The 25,770-nt window shown below is 38.1% G+C and overlaps 1 protein-coding gene across 1 annotated transcript in view; it reads left to right on the top strand.

Annotated features, from left to right (window-relative positions):
- usp43a (ubiquitin specific peptidase 43a) overlaps nt 1-25,770 on the top strand; it is a 147,147-nt gene that overhangs the window by 2,999 nt on the left and 118,378 nt on the right. Inside the window, exon 2 of the mRNA XM_024289726.2 lies at nt 13,464-13,616. Within this exon, the coding sequence (XP_024145494.1) occupies nt 13,464-13,616 (153 nt within the window). The remainder of the gene's footprint in view (nt 1-13,463; nt 13,617-25,770) is intronic.

Genomic DNA, 25,770 nt, shown 5'->3' with positions numbered 1-25,770 from the left:
AAATACCATTTGGACTGAGGGTTTACTTTACTAAACTGTTGGTTTACTTTTCTATGACGCTTCGGATTTTGGAAAGTTGTGTGACCATGAATTGTGGTATAATGTTCGAATATTGTTCTCTTTTGTATTCTTTTTTTGTGGAAAAACAACAGTGGGCTGAACTTAGGAAATAAAATTTTGAACAGATTTGACATTAATTGTTTGTTTTTAATTTACTCTTGATTATCTTGTAAGAAAATAGAAGGAATCTGGAAAACTTCACCTGCACTGATCAGTACCAGATATTTATCTCTGAGTTGCAGTGGTTGAAGTTTTGAATAAATATGTCCTTTTAGATCAGTGAGTTTGAATCGGATAGTTAAAATTGAATCAATATCGACTATGAATTGCATCATCAACTACAGATAATGGAATTAATTGTTGCCAAAACAATTTTTTACAACCCTTGAAACTTGGGGATTCTTCTAAGCTTCTGAGAAGTCAAGATAATCCCCATAATTATCCAAGTTTAAACTGTGACCTATTGATCATGTCATGGTGCCTAGATGGTCTCAAAAAGCCCTACATTCACAAATCTACAATTAATTCCCCTAAAGTCTGTAATAATGTAGTTATAATGGGTGTTGAACATAGTTGCTGTGTTCAAATGTGTTTATGAAATGCACATGTTGGAATTCTGTCCTAAATTGAAAAAAATAATCAAATCCAAAGGAACTAAAGGCAATTATCCTACTGATGATAGGTAAGACACTGAGCATGAAATTAAAATATCATCAAGAAACATAAACATCAGCAAAAATGAGGAGAATGCAGCAGTGCTTTAGGCAAAACAGCCACTTACAACCCATTGTTTTATTCTAATTGTGAAGCACGGTAGGGGGAGTATCATGGTGAGTTTGCTCGGGTCTTATTTGACCCCACATGAAGGAAGAACTTGATCTGAACTTTGGAAAGTTGAAAAAGAAACATCTGATGGAGGTTGGAGGAGATGAATGTTTCTTTTCTTTTCAATATCTGCTGGACTCTTTGTACCGTTTTGAATTTTATTTTTAGCCTCGACTTTGAAATGAATTTCACTGTATCTGAGAAAAGCACAAAGAGTGTCCTTAGTTGTATTTCAATTAACAGTCAAAATTAGATATCTGGCTTTTGGAAAGATTTCAGCTCCTTTATTTTAAAAGTATGTGACTTCTATTTGCAAGACTGAGTTTTCACATAAATAAATCGAAATATTAGTTGTTACAGAGCTGTTCTATATTAAATCTTTCATGTCAGATTGAAGTTAATGCACTTAAATCAAGGTGTTAGACGTCGCTTTGATTTAGTTCCAATCTTCTCTTCCTTTGGAGCAGAAGCCTTTTCTCTCATGTGCCCCGCTGCACTGACACACTGATTTGTGTCTGCCTGCCTGTGCCTGAAAGCAGGAGAAAGCATGTTTACTGTGGAAAGTGCATTCAGCCTGGAAAAGAGGGATCCCCCTGCTGAGAAACCAATAATGGTGTGCACTCACTGGGTGGGGAGAAAAAAAAAAAGCCCAGAGACAGAAGTGTGTGTGTGAGGGGGGGTGACATTGCTCAAAACCTAAATGTTATAGTCATCCTCTGAAGCTTCCTTTACCCCCTGTAAGAAGCAGACATCATTATCTGTAGTTTAACTCGTGTGTAAATAGATGCACCAGTAGTCTTTTTTTTATTAATTCTTTATTTATTTATTTATTTATTTATTTATTTATTTTTTGCAATTTCAGTTTAAGATTATTTCTTGAGGGGGGTTATTATTTCACCGTAGGCTTGGTTTTATTTAAAATCAACTAATCGAATCCAGGAATTGATTCATTCCCTCAAAGTACTTTTCAGTATTTTTCAGGGAAATAAGTGTTTTATGTATTTTCTGTAATAGTTATTGTTTTATTCATTAAAATTCTACTTTTGTTTCACATAAAAAATAGTTTTTTAAAAGCCAAATGTTGGTTATAGAATTAAAACGTATAAAAGTTTATTTATTTTTTTTTTATCATAATTGAACTTATGAATCAGTTAATTTGTCTGGCTTTTATATCACACTCTAATTCTCTTAGTTATTCTGCTAAAGAGTGATTTTTTTTTTTTTTAGCAGTTAGGGATCTCAGTACTGAAAATATGCATGATTTTTTTTTTTCTTAAATCTTTGAACTTTCAAGTTGAAATACAGAGAAATTATTCTGTCCTTTTAACTTAAAATTAACAGCATTCAATCTCGCCTGCAGTTTACCGAGGATGCTTGTCTGATTAGCTCTTTTTATTAAAAATACAGTTGAATGGATACACCTGAGTGGAAGTGGCAGGTGAGTAAGTTATAATTTACGTTCTTGACGACCAGAACATTGGTGTCAAGTGGGGATTTGATTTATGCCTCACAAGTTTACAACAGAGTTGCATATTTTAAATGGTCAAATGTTTATTCTTAAATGCATTTTTAAAGCTGCAGTTTCAGACTTTTTTGTGTTTATTTTTGGGGCCTACCTGTTTAAAAAAAGTGTGACAAATGCAGCACTTAAACGCATCATTTACACATAAAACTTTGAGACCTGAAGAGTCTCAAATCTCTAAATGCGGTTTTTATGTGTGTAAATCAGGTGCATACTTTTTAAAGATTTGTATGTGTACTTTAGGGCTGCATGCTAATAGAAAAACTATGACAATATGATTTGTGATACATGACCATGCAGCAAAACAACTAATACATCATTTCCATTTCACTGCATCAGTAGTTTTATTTAAATACAATAATCAGAACTTAAAATATACTCCAAATGACCCACGTCTACATAATAAACTTCCCTTTTAGCTCAAAACCATTGGATTTTTAGCAATAGTTTGTCACACATTTGGCCTAATACTTGAGAATTTGTCTTAAACTGTAGACAAAAGCTCTCTAACAGTTAAACAAATGGGCTGATATTCCCTGTAGTTGAATTTATAAGGAATTAAATGTTATGAAAAGATTCAATAACTGAAAGTGTAGTGATGGTTGTAACTTTGTGCACCTGAACAGATTTCTAAAAGGCAAATAATGCCCCAGGTTTGAAGCTGTTCAGCCTTTCCGCTAACAGGTTTCAAATCCTCAGCCCTTATTTGATTACGCAGTGTCAAAATGCATCTGTGTTTACACATAACACTGATCAGCTTAGTGGAACCGGCTGCTATGAATTCCAGAATTGTCGCCGTTTCCGCTGTGGTTAAAGTATTCAGGCCTCACGGTGGGAAAGTTTAAATCAGACTTTTTTCCTTTCATGTTTGCATGTTTTCCTCATGGAGATGTCAGAGTGAATCATTGTTGTCTCCGTTTGCCTGTGAGGGACCTGTCCAGACCTTGACACAAGCTCTGACCCCTCGGTGACCCTCACCGGGATGAAGTGGGTTCAGAAAAAGTGCCTTTTACTGTGACGTTAATGAAGACAGCTTTCTTCTTTTTTAAATAAATAGAGACAACAGAAAAAGTTAGGGAGCAGAGGATTTTCATTTTGAGATCAGCACCGTGGAGGGAAAGAATCAGCGTGAGGAAGGTGTGTGACAGGAAAGCGCAGCACCAAAGACTAATGCTTTGTTTGACTTGTGGTGTCTCTGCTCTCCTCGGAGGACCTCCCTCCTCCAGCGCCCTGTGCCATCAGCATGTATGCATTGTTAGGATGTGGCCCACCTGGACGTCTGTGCAGAGCGGCTCCTGCCAGATTGATTGCTGCCGCTTCTTAGCACAGCAGATGGCACTCGTTTTTCTTGGAGATTGTTTTAGAACTTAACATTTTTTTTGACTTGATCATCCTTTTCTCTAGTAGTGCCACAAACTATTATTTTAATAGTCAACTAATCACAGATTATGTTTTCCGATTAGTCGACTAATCGGATCATGCACAAACTGGATGTAAAACACACATCTTAACCATCATTAGCTTAAAACTAACTAAAAATTAGATACATAGCATTTCCTGAGATGATGCTAGTGTGAATGCTGTAAGCTGAATTTGGCCGCTGAAGATGCTGATGTTGATAGCTGAAAATGCTGAAGCTGATAGCTAGCTAAAGTATTAGTTTAATGCCGAATTAGCCTAAAAACTGAAAGTAACGTAGGTTAGCCAAAACAGCTAGCCTGTAGATTAAAAATAGCCAAACCTCAAAATACCCTACAAAACTGGAAAAAGCGTAATTAGCCGAAAAATCTAGCCTGTAAGTATTAGCCAAACTCCAAAATAGCCTAAAAGCAAAAAATTCTAAATTAGCCAAAATAGCTAGCATGCAGCTGAAATGTTAGCTAAACGCCAAAATAGTCTTAATAAATGTTAAAATAGTCCAAAAAGCTAGCATAATCACGTTATAAGTTTCAACTTTACTACACTCTGAATCCATATAATATAAAGTAATGACTAATTAAATTAGTCGTCAACTATTTTCATAGTCGATCAGGACAGAGAGTTGACAGAGGTTCACATGACTCCCTTTCAAAATAAAAGGAAGTCATGTTGATGATTATAGGATCATAGTGTAATGTCACCCGTGATTAAAAAAATAAATATCACACTTTGTTTTATTGCATCTCAGCCAGAATTTTTTAAATCAGAACTGAATGATCATGACTAGGGGTGTTCCAAAAATATATATATTGCGATATTTGGTCCTGCGATTGATTCTTGATGGATTCTCACCAGTCTTTTATCTTTGTTTGAAGAGGCTGTAAGACATTATATTCCTTTGGTGAGACGTTCCTTTGGAAGTAGATAGGGACGCGTTGCCAGATTGGCTGTTGCAGACACCAATGTGTCAGGGAGCTACTTGAATTATTTAATTTTTGTTATGTTGTTTACAACAATTTTGCATTAAGTAGTGACACTGCTGTTCATGTTTACTATTGTTAACGCTGAATTTTACAGATAATTCCAATTTGATTGGTGTCGATGATGGTCAAAGACATGGTATTACTGATTTAAGCAATGTTGCACAAAAGTGTATTATTTGTTTGCACGAAATTAGGCAAAAGTTGTTTCCTACAGTATGATTGTGTTCAAGCTAAAAAATAAATGGGGATATATACATATATATATTCCTAAAAAATACGTGTTCTCTATATTATGAGTTATTAGAGATGTTTTTTTTTTTTTACAAAGTATCGCAGTATTGCGATATTATCGATATCCTGAGCAGTGTATCGAGCATCGTATCGTGAGGTACCTAATGATTCCCAGCCCTAATCCTGACTGTATATTTTAAACCGTGATGCACATTTACTCCCTTTATGCTTAATGTCGCAACATACCATTAAATCTAGGACTTTACTTAATTAATAACTCTACTTAAATTTACTGCAAAAATATATTTTTTTATATAAATGAAACTTAAAATCAAGCTTGAATGTCTATGATGTCTTTGATGCCTATGTATTACTTCTGGTTGTGCTTATTGATCTCCAATTGATTTTCGTACGGCACGCTCTCCAAAATGTATCAATTTGTCGTGGAGTGATGCGTGCCTAAACTCTGCGTGAATGACTTGAATAAAGTTTGTCTTGTCTGACCGATTTGTTTCTCTTTATGCGCCTTGTCCGAAAAATAGAGCGAGACCTGGCTGCAGACAAGATGGCTGGCATCATCGGCTCTAAGGGAAAGTTATACAACTTACCCTAATGCTAACCCAAAAGTGTTGAGAATTGTTGAAGCTTGAAGTGGGTAAAAAACATAACTGTTGGTGTTGCCTGTTGAAGTTTTTTTTCATGGGATATGGCGGGATATCCGATCTGGACGTTAATGTCTGCAGCCAGATCCTCATGGGAAAATATAACTTTTTAAAATGAAAAACGTTATTTAACCAAAGATTCACATATGGCTCCGGAGCCTCAGGTTGTAGAAGACGTCCATGTAAAAGGGTTTCCACAACAATTGACAGTTTGCCATTTGATTCATGTGCAGGACTGAACCAATCTTCCCTTTCCTGCTTTCTTTTCCGTCCTAGTTTGCTTCCGCTTGCTCGCTTGGCCGTGCGGCGCGTTCATCCAGCTTTTGATAGTTTGACAGAATCTGCTTCCTGCTCTGTCAGTTTTGCACCAGGCAGCAAATTTTTCAGCCTCAGCTGTGCATCCACAAAGAATCAATGTCTCAGTTTCAGTGCAGCCCAGGGGGCGGCAAACCACTCCGAGGTCATTATTTTCATCACATCCCGACTCCCTTTTCGTTCTGATGGGTGGTAAATCATCACACCTGCTTTCAGACTTGAAGACGGATGCTCTCAGATCTAAAGGAGACCAGTGGGAAGAAGTGACTGAAGGGCAATGGAAGAGACTGGGAGAGGGACAGGTGCCACACAACTTGGAGAGGCTAATTTGTGTGTGTTTTGTGTCTTTGTGTGAACCAAGCGTAGCTTGATAGGAGCTCAGCTGCTACTGATTAATGAATGGAATGACTTTTCCACGACAGAGGAATACAGAGATGGAGTGAACGACGTGGGGCTGTGGATTTGAGTGAAATAGATGGTTGAACGACGATTTTGAACGTGCAGCTTGGTGGTCTGGTAACACCACACTGATTAAAAATCACACAAAAAACTATTGTCATTCCAGCCACACCTGCACTTGAGAAAACAAGAGGTCGTGCAGTTCCTCTTAAGATAACGCCTGGTGTTATGTTGTCATTGTGGCTCTGCATCCAACACACAGGAATCCATCCGGACCCGTTCGGCCAGCTGAGCCACTTTGCAGTGCCACGAGATGTGTGCATGTGAAGTCTCTGGTGGGGGCAGGTCTTTGTTTGTTTGTGTTTGTAGTGAGCTCTGCCAGCCAGCACTTCCATTCAACATTATTCACGGAGCAGGAGGATGGATGTGCAGAGGGCATGAGGGGGTAATGGTGTGAGGTGAAGCAAAGGTTGAAAGATAGAGCAGTGAAGCAGACAGCGGGGTGTGGGATGCCATTCCGCCTCTCCTAAAAGGTCTTGCCCCCCCAATGCCTGTCCTTTATCATTCTCAAACCTTTTTTCTTGTTTTAGCAATTATTGAAAAATGTTGATGTTCATTCCCAATTTTTTGGGGTACACCGATTGATCTGCCACCATTGAGTGATCAGTCTTTATTTGCAAGAGTCCCTAAAGGCCTAAAAATCAGTCATTCTCAGCTGTAAAGGAAGGCCGACTGACAGGACCGCCCACCAGGTCATGTCTGCACGTGTGCGTTCCTCTGCAGGGAAAAGAGTCAGAGTTTCAATCAACTGTCCCCAGTTTGGCAGGTTTTTGTAGTAAAAAAAAAACAAACAAACACAATTTGCATCTCACACAAGGCTAAATTAAGTCGTGGAGGCATCATACCCAAAACGGTTACTGCTACAAACCTTATTCAGCAGTAGGGCTGCCACGACTATTAAAATAGTGGACGACTAATTTAATAGTTGATTAGTCATTACTTTATATTATATGGAGTTGGAGTGTAGTAAAGTTAAAAGTTATAATGGCATTATGCTAGCTTTTTGGGCTATTTTGGCTTTCATTATTTTTTTCCTATTGTGCAATTTAGCTATTTCAGCTGCATGCTAGCTATTTTGACTAATTTTGGATTTTTTTCATTTTTATGCAGTTTTTGGAGTGTAGCTGATATTTTAGCAGCATGCTAGCTGTTTAGACTAATAGAATTTTTTGTGTTTTTTAGTCTATTTTGGAATTTTTCTAATACTTCAGCTGCATGCTAGCTGTTTTGGCTAATGTAGGATTATTTCAGTTTTTTAGGCTATTTTGAAGTTTAGCTAATATTTCAGCTGCATGTTAGCTGTTTTGGCTAACCTAGGCTTTATTTTAGTTTTTTAAAGTAATTTGGCTTTTAACAAATATCTTATCTGGCTTTTTCAGCTATTAGCTTCAGTGGTTTCAGCCATCAACTTCAGTGTTTTTAGCTATCAGCATCAGCATCTTCAGTGGCCAGATTCAGCTTACAGTATTCACACTAGAATTATTGCAGGTAATCTAGTTTTTAGTTATTTTATTTTAAGCTAATGGTGGTTAAGAGGTGTGTTTTACATCCAGTTTGCGCATGACCCGATTAGTCAACTAATCGCCAAAAAAATCAGTGCTTATTTATAGTTAAAATAATTGTTTGTGGCAGCACTATTCAGCACTTGAAAAACCACCACTAACCTGAGTGTTCTGCATTTGATGCTAATGCTCAAACTTTGGCTAAATCTACAAAAGCAAAGGGGCAGTCAGTTACTGTTGCGTCTTATGAGCAGAACATTTATTTATTAAGAAAGGGACATTGCATATTAATGAACATTAAAAAAATCTAATTTAAATACTTCAGATGAACAGCGAACAAAGAAAAGCTGCAACTAGGAAACTTATATAGTTTATGACACATTGGTAACAGATAATAAATATCAGTTTTGGCAGAAATCAGAATTGGTGGATTAGCCAATACAATTTTTAGCACTGATTTACCAGGTGAATTAAAAATGCAATTTTAAATTTCAAAAAATTATACATACAGTATATGTTTATTTATTTATTTTATTAAAAAAATCTCAATATTGCCTCCTGAGGCACATGTAAAGCTTTGATATGAGATTATGAGATGTTTTCCAAACCATATATAAGATTCTGTGGTGTTGAAACATGTTCAGTTGTTTCACACTTTGTTCCAAAGCACTCAAACAGCTTCTTAAGTTGTGAACTGACACATCACACACTCACAGACGGATTTTAACAAGTTTTTGTTTAGGGATTTAAAGAACAGGAATCATGCATAAATGTAGTTACTGATCCAGACATGTTTATGCACTTTTTAGGTTGGAAAAAAAATCAGCTTTGTTATTTTTTTTTTATTTTTTTTTTACTTTTGTGTGTTTTGATACAAACTCAGAAGAAGTTGTAACTTTAATAGTGAAAGTTTGGCCTGTTGTAGTTGAAATCTGTATTACAATAAATGTTTAAATCAAAATTGAATCAGTTCAATGTCTTTACAGACTTTAAGACTTTTAATGGTCCTTTGACTGAATCTGAAATTAAGACAAGTCACGTCTCCATGGTGGTTGGATCGTCTGCTGTACAGGCTGACCCGATGACCTCAGCTTTTTTTTCCCACAAAACTCCGACTCCCATTCCATTACTGCACTAAATGAAGCAAAGCTTTTTTTCCTGGGAGGGGTGGTGGGGGGCACGGCTGTCGCGGGCTGAGAATTTGATTCTTAGTTGAGGCTGATCAATACTGCTTAGCGTAATCTCTGTGCTTCTTCAAGCTTTCTTTTCGGCTCCCTTTTATCCTCTCCTTGGCTACTTCTAAAGTGTTTACTCAACAGACACTTAAGAGGCGGGCCGAGCAGTGTGCAGGTCAGATTTAGAGCACTGGTTGTTTGCAGAGAAACTTGACATTTCAACCGATCTGCCAATCTTTTCCTTGTGTCCCCATCCTGACATTTTTGTTCTGGGAGACTGAAAGATAATAAAAAATCTAAAGATGTTTGGAAGTATTCATAAAATACAATCAATACTACTATATACTGGGAATTTGGGTATCGATCCAATACCATGGCTGGTATTGCTAATATCGATACCTATACTTTTTTCATTAAATGTTGTATTATAGAATACTTTCAGAAATACAAATTTTTTGTTAATTAAATGCATATAAAACACAGGACTGAGACTTTTGAAAAAATAAAACTGTTGGTTAGCTAATTACAGCAATCTGTACTGAACATACATCAAATATAGAACATTTTTATTAATAAGGACACAGTACAGTTACGATAAGAAGAAAGCAGTAAAAAAAAGAACGAAAATGTACCAAAAATGTAAGAAACAGCACTGCAAACATATACATTACTGTATTTGAAAATAAAAGTACTAATAAAATATCAAAGTCACTAGTGAAAAACGTAGACAAAAGCAACACTGTAATGAATGAAAATCTATATTAGAGTCCTATAAATAAAGATGGATTAAAAAAAAGCAAAATTTTTTCTATAATCTCTTGCACAAAATCATAGAAACATTTCTCGCCTATGCAGTATTGTATTTTTGCATTCAGAGGCTATATTTGCCCTAGACATGCTCCTCTTCTTGATTAGAGATAAAAACCTTCACCATTCTTTACTCAGGCTTTGTCAGCTGCATCAAAAACTATAATAAAGTATGAAACGGGCCCGCCGCTCTCCCTCATAACCCCCTTTTACTAGTAATCAATTATACAAAAGGAGTCATGTCTGGGAATACATCTTCCCTGATTTGCAAGAGTGTCTTTGAGGCTGTGTGGCATCTTTCACTGGAGACGCTCTTGTAAACAAAAATCAAAATGATGAGCAAAATTAGCATTCCCAGCTGCGCCGCATGGAGCTGATGGAGGGGTGGGGTAGCAAACTGCCACGGCGAGTCCGGCAGGGATGGTGGTCCCTTCCTGACTGAGCTGCTACTTCTTCTCTTTTTTTTTTTTGCTGCCTGCGTTCTCTCAACTTTCATTTCAGAGTCAGACGAGAGACGGAGGGACTCTGAAACTTCCCTGCTCCCTCTTTCCATCTGCCCCTCCATCCCCTGTCAGCGCTCCCTCGCCGTGATGAAGCTCATTAGTGGGCTGTCTTTGTCAGACGAAAATTGAGCGAGGGAGGGGAGAGGTGGTGGTGGTGGTCCATTCTCCACTGTTTATATTTAGGTACAGCAGGTATGATGTGGTGGTTTTTAATGAGCTGTGGAGCCGAGCCTACATCCTGTCAGTCACAAACTCACAGAGGCAGAGTGGTGGCCACCTAACTGTAGTGTTAATGTGCTCCTAAGCTGTGTGTGTTGTCATCTGTCAGGTTTTTACACTCTCTGCCACTTTGCCGTGATTGAATTAGATGGAGGGCCGCTTGACTGTAGTAACACCTGTCAGGGTTGGATAGCTTCGTGTGAGTCATCCTTTGGAAGTCGCTGCACGAATGTGCTGGAAGAGTTATCTCCCTAAAATACTGCTGCTTCCAGAGAACTTTTCTCTATTTAGACTTTTGTCATCAGGACCCAGAAATCCTCCGACGTTATTAAACTACTTAAATTCTCAGTGGATCAATAGTAATAGCTTTTTTTTTCTTTTGCTCTTAATTCAAATTGGGAAGTAAATGTGACTCATGTTTGTGGTCTGAGTATTAATCATGGGAACAGCCTCCCATTAGGATGGGGGGAGGAGTTTTTAATTACTGCCACCTTGCTAAAATGTGTTCTTAAAGACCCACTCTCATGAAAATGTGGGTTTTGGGGTGTTTAACATGTTCTTGTGTCATTTTTCAAATGATAGAAGACACAAACTCAAAATAACATTTTTGCAATAACATTAACATCAAAATACGCTGGGCGGGTCAAGCGCTCCTGTCTCCGCTCCATTCTGATGCATCCTCTTGCAGACATTTAGATTCATGTATGTCTTTGTTTTCCTCGTCCCAGCTGACATCCATTTTTTTAATATATAAAAAAACACAAAACGTTCCCAGTAGTGTTTTAATTATGATTATAATTTTTTTAACCAAAATCCCACAACCTAAATGTCTTAAAAAGCCTTTTTTCATGTTGATCTGAAGCCTCCGTTTCCAAAATCTCCTCTGAGGGGGCGTGGCTTTTGGAGCTGAGCTGTCTGTGATCATAACTTTGTGTTTCACTAGCGTAAATCTTCACCGCTGCTACATAAAAACGTCGAGCAATGTCGGTAAAGTCCAGGCGTATCGTTTTGAGCCGAATGTCAGCTCGGATGAGGACGGGGAGAGCCTCTTGGACTGAACTTCCTCCAAAATCCTGATTCTTTCTCCTTCCAGTTCACCAAAGACTCTTTTAGCTAATTATCAAGTGTTTATTGACGTTGCTGTGATCAATACATTCAATATATTAGTTTTTTCAGAGCAGAGTTCTTGGGGAAAATGATGAAAGCTAACATCAAAATGGTCTTTCATTGATTTACAATCCTTTACAACTGCGGTCAAATGAGCCGCCGTGGTCACATCAAGAATCTCCGTGGAGATTTTCCAGCGTTTGCAGCCCTGATACCATAAGTATTGTATGAAAATAAGAAAAATACCACACATACTAGTTAAAAACTCAAAAAAACATGATTTTTATCGGAGGGGAATTTTAAAGCTTGTATGGCTGTAAGAACAGAAATCTCGAGGTTGCAATTGTGATGAAAAAAAGTTCTTTCTCTGATGGCTGCATTGATTTGGAAGCAACAATCACAGGTCAGTTGGGTCAAACTAGACCCTTAAATGCAGGGTAAATGACTAAGTATTCAGTTTGGTTTTATCCATGTGAGGTTTTGGTAAACATACTTTCATGAACCAGTTTGGAGGTTTTAAAAATGTTCTGGTGTGTTTGTGATTTTGATGCTACGGTTTTAATAATCTTGTATCTACACAAAATCAATATAGAAGTGTGAATTGAATTGAGTGATTCTTCAATAAACTTTTTGGGCATTTTAGTTTCTTGTTATTATGTTCCAATTGAGATTATAGAAAGTCTGACGTTTATGCTTTTTCATGCTTTTTCTTTGGTTTTGTTAAACTGCAGCTCTTAACATCTTTGAAGCACAAACTGTTTATCAAAGCAAATCTTTTAAATGAGCAAAGCATTAGTGAAGTGAGATACAAACTCGGCTTTTGCCAAATCAGCTCAGTGAGCCCGAGGCCAGACTGTGAGTCACAGTTTATGCATGTTTTTCTTTTCTGTGTCATTACTGCATCATGGCACTCTTCTAAGACTATTAATCAATCATTCTTCGTATTTTTGTTCATAAAATGTCCGTTTTCTCCACTCGTACAAAGAGTTTGTTTTCAGTTACAGTAGAAGCTCTGTTTAGGAAGCACAAAGCCGGCTTTCAAATACAGAAATGTGGCTCAGGCTTCCAAAGAGCTTTTTTATTGCAGTGACGAGAATCTAACCCTGCCAGTTGGAGACTTAAAGAATCATGCGATAGAAATTAATTCCAAGATCTGGTGATCCTGGAAGCAACACATTTACATTGTGGCGGTTATTGCGGTGTGTTAGAAATCCAACCGGACGGCGCGGTGGCGTTCCTGCTGTTTGTGCGCCGTGTGAGCGGCGGTGTTCTGATGCTGCTGTGAGGAGAGCAGCTGTGGATGCATGTTGCTGCCCGAGTGTTCCTCTGCGAGAAGGCCTCCCACAGAGAGAGTAATGAGACAGGAGTCAGTATGACATGGTTCCCTGAAACAACAAGCTCCGCGAGCTTCGCCACGGCTCTGCACCTCGTCTGCCTGCTGCTTCACTGAAGCACAGACGCGTGACTGAGCTCCTGGTAACTTTTGAAAGTTTCTTTGAGTGACAATCTGCCTGTCCTTGAACATCTTTAAGACTTTCAAGCTTTAGATATGTCCAAAGAGCAAAATGTTAATTCACTCATCTTAATTCTCCAGTGTTTGTGATTGGAGAAAATAGGTGTTGGATAAATAACTATGTCATGTAGACTAACTTGATTGTGTCCTGTCTCCTCTAGAGCATCGTGGCCAAATACGGCTCTCAGTTCCGAGGAAACTCTCAGCACGACGCTCTGGAGTTTCTTCTTTGGCTTTTGGATAGAGTCCACGAGGACGCCAACGCCAACCCTGACAACGGCAACAACAGCAGCAAGACCAAAGCCAACGCCAGAGTGAGTCTGTGTTTTTGTTTAAAGTACTCAATCAATACTATTACGACCCACTTCAATCATCTTTTAAGCTGTTTTAGAAGCAGTGGTCTTTTAATTATGACTATGCTGTTTTTAGTCATTGTATCCTAGGACATAGTTTCTGTAGAGCGACAGGAGTTTGGAAATTTGTCTCTGAGCTGTGGGTGGGACTGTTGGCAGCAGGGTGGAGCTTCAAACTAAACTGTGATATGTTACTTTTTTTTATTTGCTATATACGACATTTTTGAGTCATGGCATTAATGTCAAATCTAACATTTATTATATGATTTATTTGGTTTATTTCAAATAATTAAAAACAAATGAGAAGACGGAGATATATCAAATCAATTTAAATTCAAATTCAACTATATATATATATATATATATATATATATATATATATATATATATATATATGGACAGGAAGGAGAGGAAGGTGTCATCATGGAGATGAGGATGATGAAGTGTATTTGTCTCTACAGTCACAACTACAAAATGTGTCTTTGTTGCTAAGATTTTTTAGTGATCTTGAGCTTTTTTCCCTCCTAATACGTGTCAAGAAGAAACAAAAGCCACTTTGATCAGACTGTCCTTGTGGCAGTTTGTCATTTCATTGTTTTTGTGCTTTTCTGTCCCACTATGTGGCAAGTTTTGAGACATTAAGGGATTTATTTAGGGTTTCAAAAATATTCTTTTGGTATTAAAAATAAACTTTTAATCAAAAATGTTAAGATAGTGACTTTAAAAACTGTAAAGAAAGGATCCTCCATACATTAAAAAGTCTGTGATTAAACTTTTATACTATATGATCATAAGAGCATCCCAGTATTAATATATCAAAATAACTTTATGAAAACGACTCACGTCCTTCCAAATCTACATTTGAGTTTTACATTTAAACTATTTTGGGAGGCAAAAATAAGTTATTCAGTGAGACGTTTAGATCTTGTGCTGCGAGAACCGGCTCAGAGTGAGTGTTCCTTCTGTGTTCTCTTTCTTAATTTTAAGTTTTTTATTTTGTACTCAAGATAAAAAAATGTCTCACAGAGCAGTGAGTCTCTTTTTACCCCAACTGTATTTTTAAAACTTTTAAATTGAAAAATTTGTTTAAGATAACATATCTGCCTGATTCACGTGGGCGTCTCAGATGTTTTGCTTCTTCTTTAGATTTTGCTGTCTGCTTTTTGATTCTGAAGCATATTTAGAGATGCCGGAGACGGCTGATTAAAGCAGAGAGAGGAAGAGGAGGAGGCGAGTGTGTGGCTGCTTTGTCTGGTCGCCCCGCCTGGGATCCACGACGGTGCTGCTCACAGAATACCGATCAGAGCTGAGAATCTCTCTTTTCTCGCTCGGCAACCTTTGAAATTTCTGGCAGTACGGGAAAAATAAAAAGTGAAGTTTCTTTTTAAAGTGTAAAGTAATAACTCGTTTTTTTTATTTTTTTTTTCTGATTAATGGACCAAAAAACCAAAACAAAAGAATCTGCTGACCTGGAATAGACCTTCTGTTAAAGGCACCAACATGTTCATTTTTCTAGGCTGATTTATAGATTAATTAGCACATTTTATTTTAGGTCGTGTTTATGCAAATTAACTGACTTAATACCAGTTTGACCAATAACATCCATAATTGCATCTAAGATTTTTGAGAAAGAATAAAAATAACTTTTTAGTATCATATAAGCTCCATAAAACAGTTAAAGTTGATCACGTCTACTGTACAAACGTGTCTCATTTCAGTCCCTTTTTTTGAGGCAACTTATAAATAGAAATGATCAAATCTTTATTGGCACCAAATCTTATCCTTGGGTCTCATATCCCAGTGAATTCGGGTGGAGGCCGCACTGAAGCATCTGTAATTGAGAGGCGGCGGTTGCATTTTTATACACTGCATGGTGGCTGATGAGGTTCCTTATATTCTATTCTATTCTCTTATAATGAAGCATCCTTATATTATTTTAGGAGTTTTTTCTAACAAAACCTTTTGGGTAAATTCTTCTCCCGCAGCTTTTTCTTTTCTGTCTCGCTTAAATATGGTGGAGGAGGATTGGAACTTTGAAGGAATGATGGCGTACCTTTGGTCTTTTACCAAAAGATGCCAGAAACGCTGCCCTGGAAGGGTTCAGAGGAAATCTCAAACTGTTTTTTTATGGCTGAAGAGGGGTAACAGACTCTTCTCTTTGGAACTTACTTCCTATTAGTGGACTCCACGTAATTTCTCATAGTGTGTAAGAAAAAGAAACACTGCAGAAAGCATGGAATCTGGCACGCGCTGGTACGAGAATTTCTCCCGGGAGAGTCGGTCATGACCGGAATGAAAAGGAGACAGTAAAACGGCCAGCATCAGAGAGCCCTGGCAGCATTACTCAGGGTGTGATTGTGTAGTGCTGTCTGATGTAAACACATTATGTAGACGCCAGTGACAGCTGAAACCAACCCAACTGCTTATGGGGAAAACTACTTCATTTCTACATTTCTGTTTATCCCTTTGGAGTATTTGATTTCAGATTTCTGCCTATAGTAGACAACAATCCCCATAATGTTTTTAATCATGTTTTATGATCAGATTTTTTACTTAAAATAAAAATATTGTGATAATCTGACAATTCATCTGATCGGAAGATTGTAGGTTCTGTTTCTGTTAAAGTGTTCTTGGACGAGACATGGAGCCTCTCATTGCTCCATGAGTGTGCGAATGTGACTGTAAAGCACTTTGTGCCTTAAAGCTGGGTAAAAAAGTGCCATCCAAGTATACACCATTTACCATTTACTCCAGTCTGCTTCGAATTCAGAACACAATTGCATCGTCAGAAAAAAAAAAAAAATTGGATCTCTTCTTTGTTTTTCGTAAAATAAATTGATTCGCTAGTGTGAAAATGACCATTAGTTATCCTAATGCACTTCTTTTAGCCAAGTAAACTCCCACTTAAACAAAGTTGTGGTGTTGTTTTTTTCTAGTCCAGAACAGAAGGAGGCATTTGAGACCCGACAATCTGCGCTTTGGGTGGGAAAAGGTGCTGAGTCAGGCTCCATCTCTTATCTAGAATAGAAACTAAGAACTGAACTTTATCGATCACACAAAGGGCAAATGACCTGACGGTGAGGTTGGAAAAGTGTCTCTTAAGAACTTTTGGGTTTTAGATCTCAGTTTTTGTGTAGAATGACATCTAAAGCATACAAAAAGTCTGAACTTTATTGGAGAGTTTATCTTTTTTTTGGTGCTTATGGATGTTACTGTGAAAAATTCTTGCTGTAAGAAGCAGATGGAATTGTAGTTAGAAAGCACTGCGTCTCTACTTTAGTTGCTGGATCTTAAACTAAAGAAGAAACGAGCAATTTAAAGTTGTACCAGGTTTGTGTTCAGTCGTGATAGTGACACATAGGGGGTGAACACTAAGAGAATTGCCACTAGAAGGAATTTGTGAGGCAAACAACCACACTAGAGCACATATTCAAGGTCATCTGTGTCAATATGAATTACTCAGTTGGTGCTAATGACCACATTTGAGCTCATCAGTTCCATATTTGATAGCACTGAAGATCTCTGCTGTGTGAACACAGCGTTACACGGACAGACTAAACAAAATGTTAAGGAACAAGATTGCGTCTGGCAGAGCTGAAGCTGACATTTCTGCTCTCACGTGAAAATGATTCATTTCCACAAGAAGAGCGTTATCTGAGTTTGATAAAACAAGACAAACTGTTCACTTGTTGCATTTAATCATCATACATTTCTGCCATTGATGTTGTAGCCGATTATGTTGTTTGTATGACAGCATTGTGAGTGGCTTGTTTAGTCTTCAACAGATATGAGGGGAAGGATGTGGAACTAAGTTTGTGATTTACAGACACCAAATCAATTTATTTAACTATATCTGTTGATTCTGGAGATTTTTTTATAAACGAAACAGGAGTGAACACATGGAAGCTGAGAAACGCTCCACACTTGCTTGTTTTCCCTCTTTTGCCTCAGCGCCTCGTCAGCAGGATTCCTTACCAGCCAGCAGAGAAACCAGATTGAGGTCAAGGCTTCATGCACGTCCGGGATTATCGCTCTTTTCTCACTTCTACTAAGAGCTAGTCAGCTCTATAGGAAAACAAGTGGGGGCCAGATCTGATCAGATTAGTGTATTCTTTCTAGCTCACATATACAGGATCAGATTTAGACCTAAAATGTTTTAGGTACAGATGCATCTGCGACTGATAACTTTGTATTAAAGTTCTCATATCCGGTGACGCAAATATGAAAGCAAGTCTCCAATCTTATCCAGCTTATCTGTTGAGCAAAGTAGCTTTAAATTAGCTTTCAGTGACTCGGCACTAAGAGTGTAGCTGAGTTTTACTGCAGGCTTTCTCACAAGCTGCATTAAAAATGTCATGTTTTACCCTGTGGAGAGTTATGGGATAAGTGGTTTGCCAGTGCAGCTCCAGTACTAAAGAAATGTCTAAGTGCTGTTTGATTTTTTTTCTTTTCTTTTTCTAAATGTCAGTCATGGTTGGCCTTGCTGCCCCAGGTGGTTTGAGAGTGCAGGAGCCCCAGAGACAGCAAGAAACACTGAAATATTTGAAATGGTGAAGTGCGCAAGAACCTTTTTTCAACCACAGGTTTGTTGAATCTGATCATTTTACGTGAACCCATGACTGGATGGGCAAGCAGATGTCAACAGATGAGATGAGTCGCGTGATGGATGGGAGTGTCACAGGGAAACTGATGGGAGGTTTTATTTATGTGTTAATCGAGAATGTTCATCATCGTCGGGACAAAGGTGCTGCTTTGACACAACATGGGCTACGCTCCAAATCAAAAATATGAGTTTGTGGGAGAATATTTAGTGTGGAAAAATAAACAAAAGATCAAAAATATTCCAAAAGCTGAAATCAAAAACATTTTTTAGGGAAGGGGTAGAATTAGGTGAGTTGTGGCTCACGTCCGGCTTCAATCAAATGAAGTCAATTCAGTCGCCATTTTTCCGTGATATGGACGCCGCCATGTTGGAGCCCGAGGTCAGTAAGCAGTGATAAATCCGTCTGACTTGTCATTTCTATGGCAACCATTCAGGAGTGAGCTTGCTGGAAGTCCACACCCCTACCACTTGAAAGTGGACTTGAGAGAATCTGTCAAATGTTGGACATGAGACCACCTTTTATTGTGGCCAGTTTTAACTTGAATAACTTGCCATAAAAATAAATAAATAAATAATCAATAATAAAGATTAGTTATTCTGACAAATAAAATGACAAAGTAATTGCTGTTTATTTCTCAGTAGCAGTCTATGAGATTTTGGCTCCTTGGATCCAGTGAGTACTTCCTGTTTAGAATGTAAGGGGGTCACTTAGCCCGGTACTTATACTGTCAATTACCGTGAGACATCTGAGGCATTGAAGTTTGTGTGGGGTCTTTTGGGACTCTTGGCTGTTGAAGTCTCATGATGAAACTTGTGCAAAGTAGCAGCTTAATCTGTACCAGAGAAACCCAGACTTGACTCTTCCGGTTGAGGACACCACATGAAGTAAGAATTATAGACTTCAACTTGAACCTGCAACTTTTATAGGATCCCCAGAATGCCATTTGTTTCCACTTATGCTGGAATCTTAGCTCAAGCAAGCCTGTAGCTGCCTGATTTTAAGTGGAAATGTCATATTTGAGATGCTACAAAACACTTCTGACAGAGGAGGTCATTGAGTTCAGAGAGAGAACTCCCATTTCAGTTTGATGACCAACTCCCTTTTCCTGTTAGTTGTTTATCCCAAATTTCCATTATTTTTAGAACATATTTCTACCCCGACCCCCACCTGCCCGTTAAAATCAGACTCGTTCTACTGTTCTGCAGCGGCGTGCTGTGAGTTTATTGGTGCCCGCCGAGTGTTTACGTGTTAAAACCAACTGTGACAGCTCTTTTGTAGCCTTTGCATCACCTCCTAATCTGTGAAGTCTGTAGACTCGCTGCATTGTGTGGTAATAAAAAAGAAATGTTGCTTGAAATTAAGACATATTTTCACCGTGTAACCTTGACGTATGTCTTTTATACTTCCTGAGCGTCAGTTGAGTCATCCTTCAACAATTCTTTGAAGTAAAAAGAGAAGTCGGAGTGAAAGATGTTGGGTTGCATGGTGTAAAACATCGGGTGGACCGGGTGTCTTTAAAAATATTAAAACACAGCTACAAAGGGAATCCTTGGACTAAATATCACGGAAAGCCACGAGGGGAGAGGAGAAAAAAGGCAGACCCCGCGGGAGGGGGGGAATGTATTCTTCTTGTACTGCAGGAGTCTGGCATTGAAGGTCATGAACTTGTGAAGCTGTGAAAAGCCTTTTGTACTATAATCCCCATTGCTCTACCATCTTTGTTCTATTTTTAACAATTTGAGCTACACAAACTACACAAAAATATTAACCAAAAACATTTTTGGCACTTTTTTACCAAAATAATTTTTTTTTCTTGAAGGTTTTAGGTTCCATCTTGTCAAAGGTGCCTTTGTTCAGGTGAGGTTAACCGTTCTATGTTTTGGTGTTCCACAGGGCTTAAACTATGGACCCTTTATCTTTCCTCAATGCATTTTTCTCCTTGTTTTGTTATTTTCTGCACATCAACCTGACACCTGCAGGTTTTTCACAGTAAAAGTGAATCTTTTTTATTCACGTCTGCCTCATACGAAACTAGACATTGTTTGTAGCCCTCAAAACCATCAATAATTAACCACTGAGGTATATAGTTACTCTAGATAGCACTACTTTGCATTATCTTGGATCTCAAAGAAACCCTGAAAAACTGGTTTGTGTGTTTACCACGTCATTACACACAAAGTTGTATTGTCCAAGCTCTTTTACTACGGTGCTTTTGTTTCAGTGTTTTCTCACAGACATTTTCTTTCTTTCAATTCATAGTTGTGATCCCCAGCGAACTTCTATTTTCAAGGTTTGATGTGCAAACCCTTCAAATAAAATTGGAATCTAATGCCTGACATTTTGAACTCCTGAGTATCATTTTTTTTATTGCTATTATGAACTGGGTGCCAGAACTCGCATAAATCAGAATATGCAGAGGTTTGGAGGAGAGGGATGCGATGCGGTTGCCTGCCTGTCAACAGAGGAACGCTCTGACAGAAATGTCAGGCAGTAAGAGGTTATGAAAACGTCAGTCTGTCCTCTGAAGGGGTAAGAACACCGAGAGACCTTCAGGAGATCCATAAACGGCAGCAACATTAGCCCTGTAATTGATTGATGTTCATGAAACCTCAGCAGGTTTGCCCTCCTGACTATTCTGTGTCCTCTGCGTTTTTGTGCCCCTCACAGATGGTTTAAAGTGACGGTTTTGAGGCCAAATTTAGTAAATCCTTAAACAATTTCACACCATCAAACTGTACAATGATGACCTTGGCTGCTCTCTGTGTTGGGTTCAGGCCACAAGGTTTAGATTTTGGTTCATTCTTCGTCTACCCTGAGACATCTTCTGCTAGTTGTTCTTGTGGTTAGTGTTCAACCCTCAGCATCTAGTGAGAGGTTTTTACAGGAGCAAACTATAATCCTCCCAAACTGTGAGGGGCTTTCTGGTAACACCAAACACTTTGGAGAGTTTAGAAACGGCTAATCTGGGTGGTTATGATGCTGGAGCCGCCCAGCGGGGGTATTTCTAGTAAGCATTCCAATTCTTTTGGTCAACATTGGCCGCTGCTGACAGATTCTAAAAGTGAATGTTAAAATGTCACCCCACTTCTTGTTGAACTTACTGTATGTTGATATTATATTTCTCATTACAGATTTAAGTGCAAGTATCGACAGTTTTTCTCATCAGTCTTTTAAGTTGATTTAAAACCATTTCAGTCATGTCTATTGCATTCATGAAGATTATTGTGGAGTGGTTTTACTGCAGAAATCTCCCTTTTGTGGCTAAGGATACTTAAACATTATGACTGTCATTTAAAGGCAGAATCTTCATAACCTTCTCACAACAATTCTATGAATATTTTCTTCTGAGTGTTTTGTTCATTCCTTTTTATTATCTTCTTCTGCATTGTGTCTGTAGATCTAGAGAAAGTCGAGGGTACTGAGGGAGCAGCTGTGGTTTATATAAGGACGTCTAGAGTGGTAGAGAAGTATGTTGGAGGGGTTCAGGTACTTTAAGACGGTGGTGAGATGTGGTTGAGGTGGAACTGCACCAAGGATCAGCTTTGAGCCTCTTCTTGGCTGCTGTGGTGATGGACAGACTGACAGATGAGGCTAGACAGGAATCTCTGTGGACCGTGGGGTTTGGACCAATGAAGGTCAGCCGCAGCAAGACAGAGTTTCTGTATGTAAATGAGAAGGACTCGAGTGGAACGATGATGTTGCAGGGAGCAGAGGTGAAGAGGGTGGAGACCTTTAAGTATTTAGGATCAACTGTCCAGAGCATTAGTGTGGGAAAGAAGTGATGAGACGTGCAAGCAGGTTGAAACGATTCTCAGTAAGAATGAAAGGAAAAGTGTAGAAGACTGGAGTGAGAGCAGCATTGTTGTTGGTTTGACACAGTCGGTAACGGAGCTGAAGATGTTGAGGTTCTCTTTGGGAGTGATGAGGATAGATAAGACCAGAACAGAAACCATCATTCATGTTATGTGCTTTAGAGATAAATGCAGGGAAGCAGATTAAGAGGTTTGGACACATTCAGAAGAAGAACAGTGGTTATGTTGGTATAGGATGCTGAGGTTGGATCAGGAAAGAAACTTATAGATGACATTTATGGAATGACATGATAATGGACAGGAAGGAGAAGAGAGGGTTAGATGGAGATGGATTATTTACCGAACCCTGTTGGGAAGGGGTGTCCAAAGTCAGTCCTTGAGGGCTGGTGTCCTACATGTTTTCCAACCAACCTGCCATTGAAGCAACTTATGGGTCAAACACACCTGATCCAGGTTGTCAGCAGCAGATAAGGTAGAGTTTCTGGAAAACCAGCAGGAGGCTGGCCCTCAAGGACTGACTTTGAACAACCCTGCTGTAAGGGAAAGAGAAAGCAGAAGTCTAAACACTTTTGAATGCAATGCAATTTGTGGAATTACAATTTGTTTTTTAATTCAAAAGTTGTACAATTTGTTTTGAAAGAACTGGGTAACTTAAGGACAGTCAGCAGAGTTTTGTATTTTCTGCAGGGTAGCAAACATTTCGATTTCTGTTTTTAGTTTAGCCGGTTGGAACGGCTACAAGTTCAGTCAAGTTGGTTAGATGGGAAATGTGACATAGGTTCAGTACAGTTTGTGTCACTCATCTTGTTAGTAAGACCACGGTCACATATCTCAAAATGCCACCAGCAGCGACCAAATGCAAATTTGTCAGCAAATTCGGTGGGTGGCTTTGTGCAGCAAAATTATTTCTTCCTTATGCAATAAGATTATATGACACCTCATCACTCTGTAACAGATAACTCACCAACAGATTGTTGTCATGTCACAACTGATTCAATGATTTTTTTATCTTCACTGGTGTCCATGGCAGACATGGAAATCCTGTCCACCTTTGTCATGAGAGGGATCACACATCACTGTAAAGGTGGGGTCATCTGGACCCCATAAGAGAGCACGAGGATTAATCTACACAAGTCCCTTTTGTAAATCAATGAAATGACACATTCTTATTTTACCAAGTACTAGAAAAAAACTAATTTGCCTAAATAATACATTAAATAGTTTTAAGGGAGAACTAATTATGTTTTTAATGAATCAATATTGCATCTTGTAAGTGAAAATCAATTCAGTTTCATTAAGTTGGCTTCTTTTAAACCTAACTGTCCCAGTTGTCATCACATGGTTGCTTCAGGGTGAGCAGTGTTTTCAGGTCATCTAATTGAAACAAAATGGACATATGGATGAGCCTTTTACATGACATAATCCAAGTAAACAAAGCCTTGCATGCAGGTTTATTCAGTCTTCTTACAACATATCCTCCAGTGTCTTCTCGGTGCCCAAGGGCTTTTTCAACAGGACTTGTCACTGCGATGCCGTCTGACCTGTTTCTGTCACCTTAGTTCCATTATATCATTGTCATCGTTCTGAGCGGGGGAAATAAAGAAACGCTTTCATTTCTTTCAAAATCAGGTCTATTAATTGCATTGGCACTTTAATAAAAAATCATGTGAAAGAGAAAATAAAGGTAAATTTACCTTTTAATTCAAATAAAAAAAAACCCTGCTGATGATTCTGTTCAGATTCAATATGGTTTATTCTCATGTAGCTTAACGTTAAAGTACAAACGTGGGAGTTTTGACTGGTCTAAAATAGCATAGGCAAAACCTTTTTGAGGATCAACTCTTAAGGCTCCTATTACATTGTTAAATATATCTGATAAAAGATGCACAGGTTTTAAACTCACTAGTATTTAATTATTAGAGAAACACTTTGAACAACAGTTTTATCATGTAGTTTTTGACATATTTTGTAAGAAACTAAATTCACTTTTATTTTAACCTGATCTTTTATAATAACAATGAGGACCCATATTCTAAATGCAAAAATATAGAAAAAAAACATCAATAGATATATAGTGAATTGAATTATACTATGTGGAAGGGTTCTGCTCCTTTCCAGGAATTTCCTCATAATAAATGTGCACTCCTGTCGTTAGAAATTGGACAGTAGCTGCGTGTAAATTATAGATACAATAATTTTTCTGTCGACATGGGACCTGAAAAATGTATTTGATCAAAACAAACATTTACTTCCATCATTGGTTTGATTGAAATAAATCTTCTTGACATACGCGGAACTATCTAAAATACTGGAAAAGGACATACATAGACGTAGTAGTTGTAGAGTTCTGTTGTTAACAAACGTTGACATGAATCGAGACGATCTTCTGATTGTACTTTTATTTACTTGAAAGTGACTATTTGCCTGTGATTTTCTAAAAGCGTGCTGCCAGTGCTGACCTTTTTTCTTGACCACACTGACCCTGAGTGAAGGTTATGGTTGGTTAATATGTTAATACAACAACAACATTTAGCTTTGGACACATTTAAAATACATAAGGGTAATGCAGCAATAGACAGATGATTGTGACCAAGCTATTATCCCAGCGGGGTATTTGATGCCTGGCAGGGTATACGTGCTGGAAGCCGTTCAACTGACCTCTACTATGTTGTCTTTTGATACTACAGTCATTTGATACTGATCATCTTCTGCCCTGTGTACGTGTGTTATGACACTTGGGACCAGATCTAATTGCTTATTAGCAAATTTGTACTTTTCCCTGTTTTTCCTTTTGTTTTTTTGTTTGTTTTACAAACCGCATAAATGTTTATTTTGGCTTCTTAATTTAAATGAAATTAGCATTTTTTTGGAATCAGGTGAAAACTATTCAGTGATGTGTGTTAAAACTGGAGCAACAAAAGCTGATTCATTACTTATTCATCACAGCTTCAACAACACAATCTGTCTTTGGGAGTTAAAGAACTGTCAGAACATTTTATATGAAATATGATTGCTTACACTAGAGGATAAGATTTAGGCTGAGTCCAAATTGGCTCCCTACGCCTACGGGTTCTCCCTATCTCTACATTTATCGTTACAACCACTCGATGACATCATGAAGGGTCACCAGTCATCTACGTTAGCATGTAGCTGAAAGCCCTAGAAAAAGTAAAAACATAGCTTTGGTTTTATAACTTTAAAAAGTCATTACTTGCATTTAAATGTAAACTTCTGTGCTTCAGCGCACACTAACATGAAGATATGAGTTTCTTCTCCGACTGGCGTCCGATAGTCCGTCCTAAAAAAAACAAACCAAAAACACTTTCAGACATCACTGCAGGTTCAAAATGTGCAATTGAAGCAAAAGAAAGGAGTTAGAGGGGTAGTGAAGTGATTGAATTCTGCCTTACTGTCAGTTGGTTGAAATATTTGAATTGAAAAACAATCAGATGTTTTAGTTTTTCATTGCTTATTAGAGAATGAGGTTTGTTGGAGAAATGAATTGAGACCAAATTTCAGTTAAAACATGTTTTTTTCTTTAATTTAACTTGAGTTTCTGTTCTTCATAAGATTATTAACCCAGCTTCATGTCGACATGTGACATTGACACATTCATTTCTCTGAATCAATGCAGAAATATGAGAAATAGTCATTTTTAATGCTCAGATTAGACACAAACACACACACACACACATTCAT

The sequence above is a fragment of the Oryzias melastigma genome, linkage group LG1, assembly GCF_002922805.2.
Source record: "Oryzias melastigma strain HK-1 linkage group LG1, ASM292280v2, whole genome shotgun sequence".
Classification (NCBI taxonomy): Eukaryota; Metazoa; Chordata; class Actinopteri; order Beloniformes; family Adrianichthyidae; genus Oryzias; species Oryzias melastigma.
This window is presented reverse-complemented; position numbering and strand designations above follow the sequence as displayed.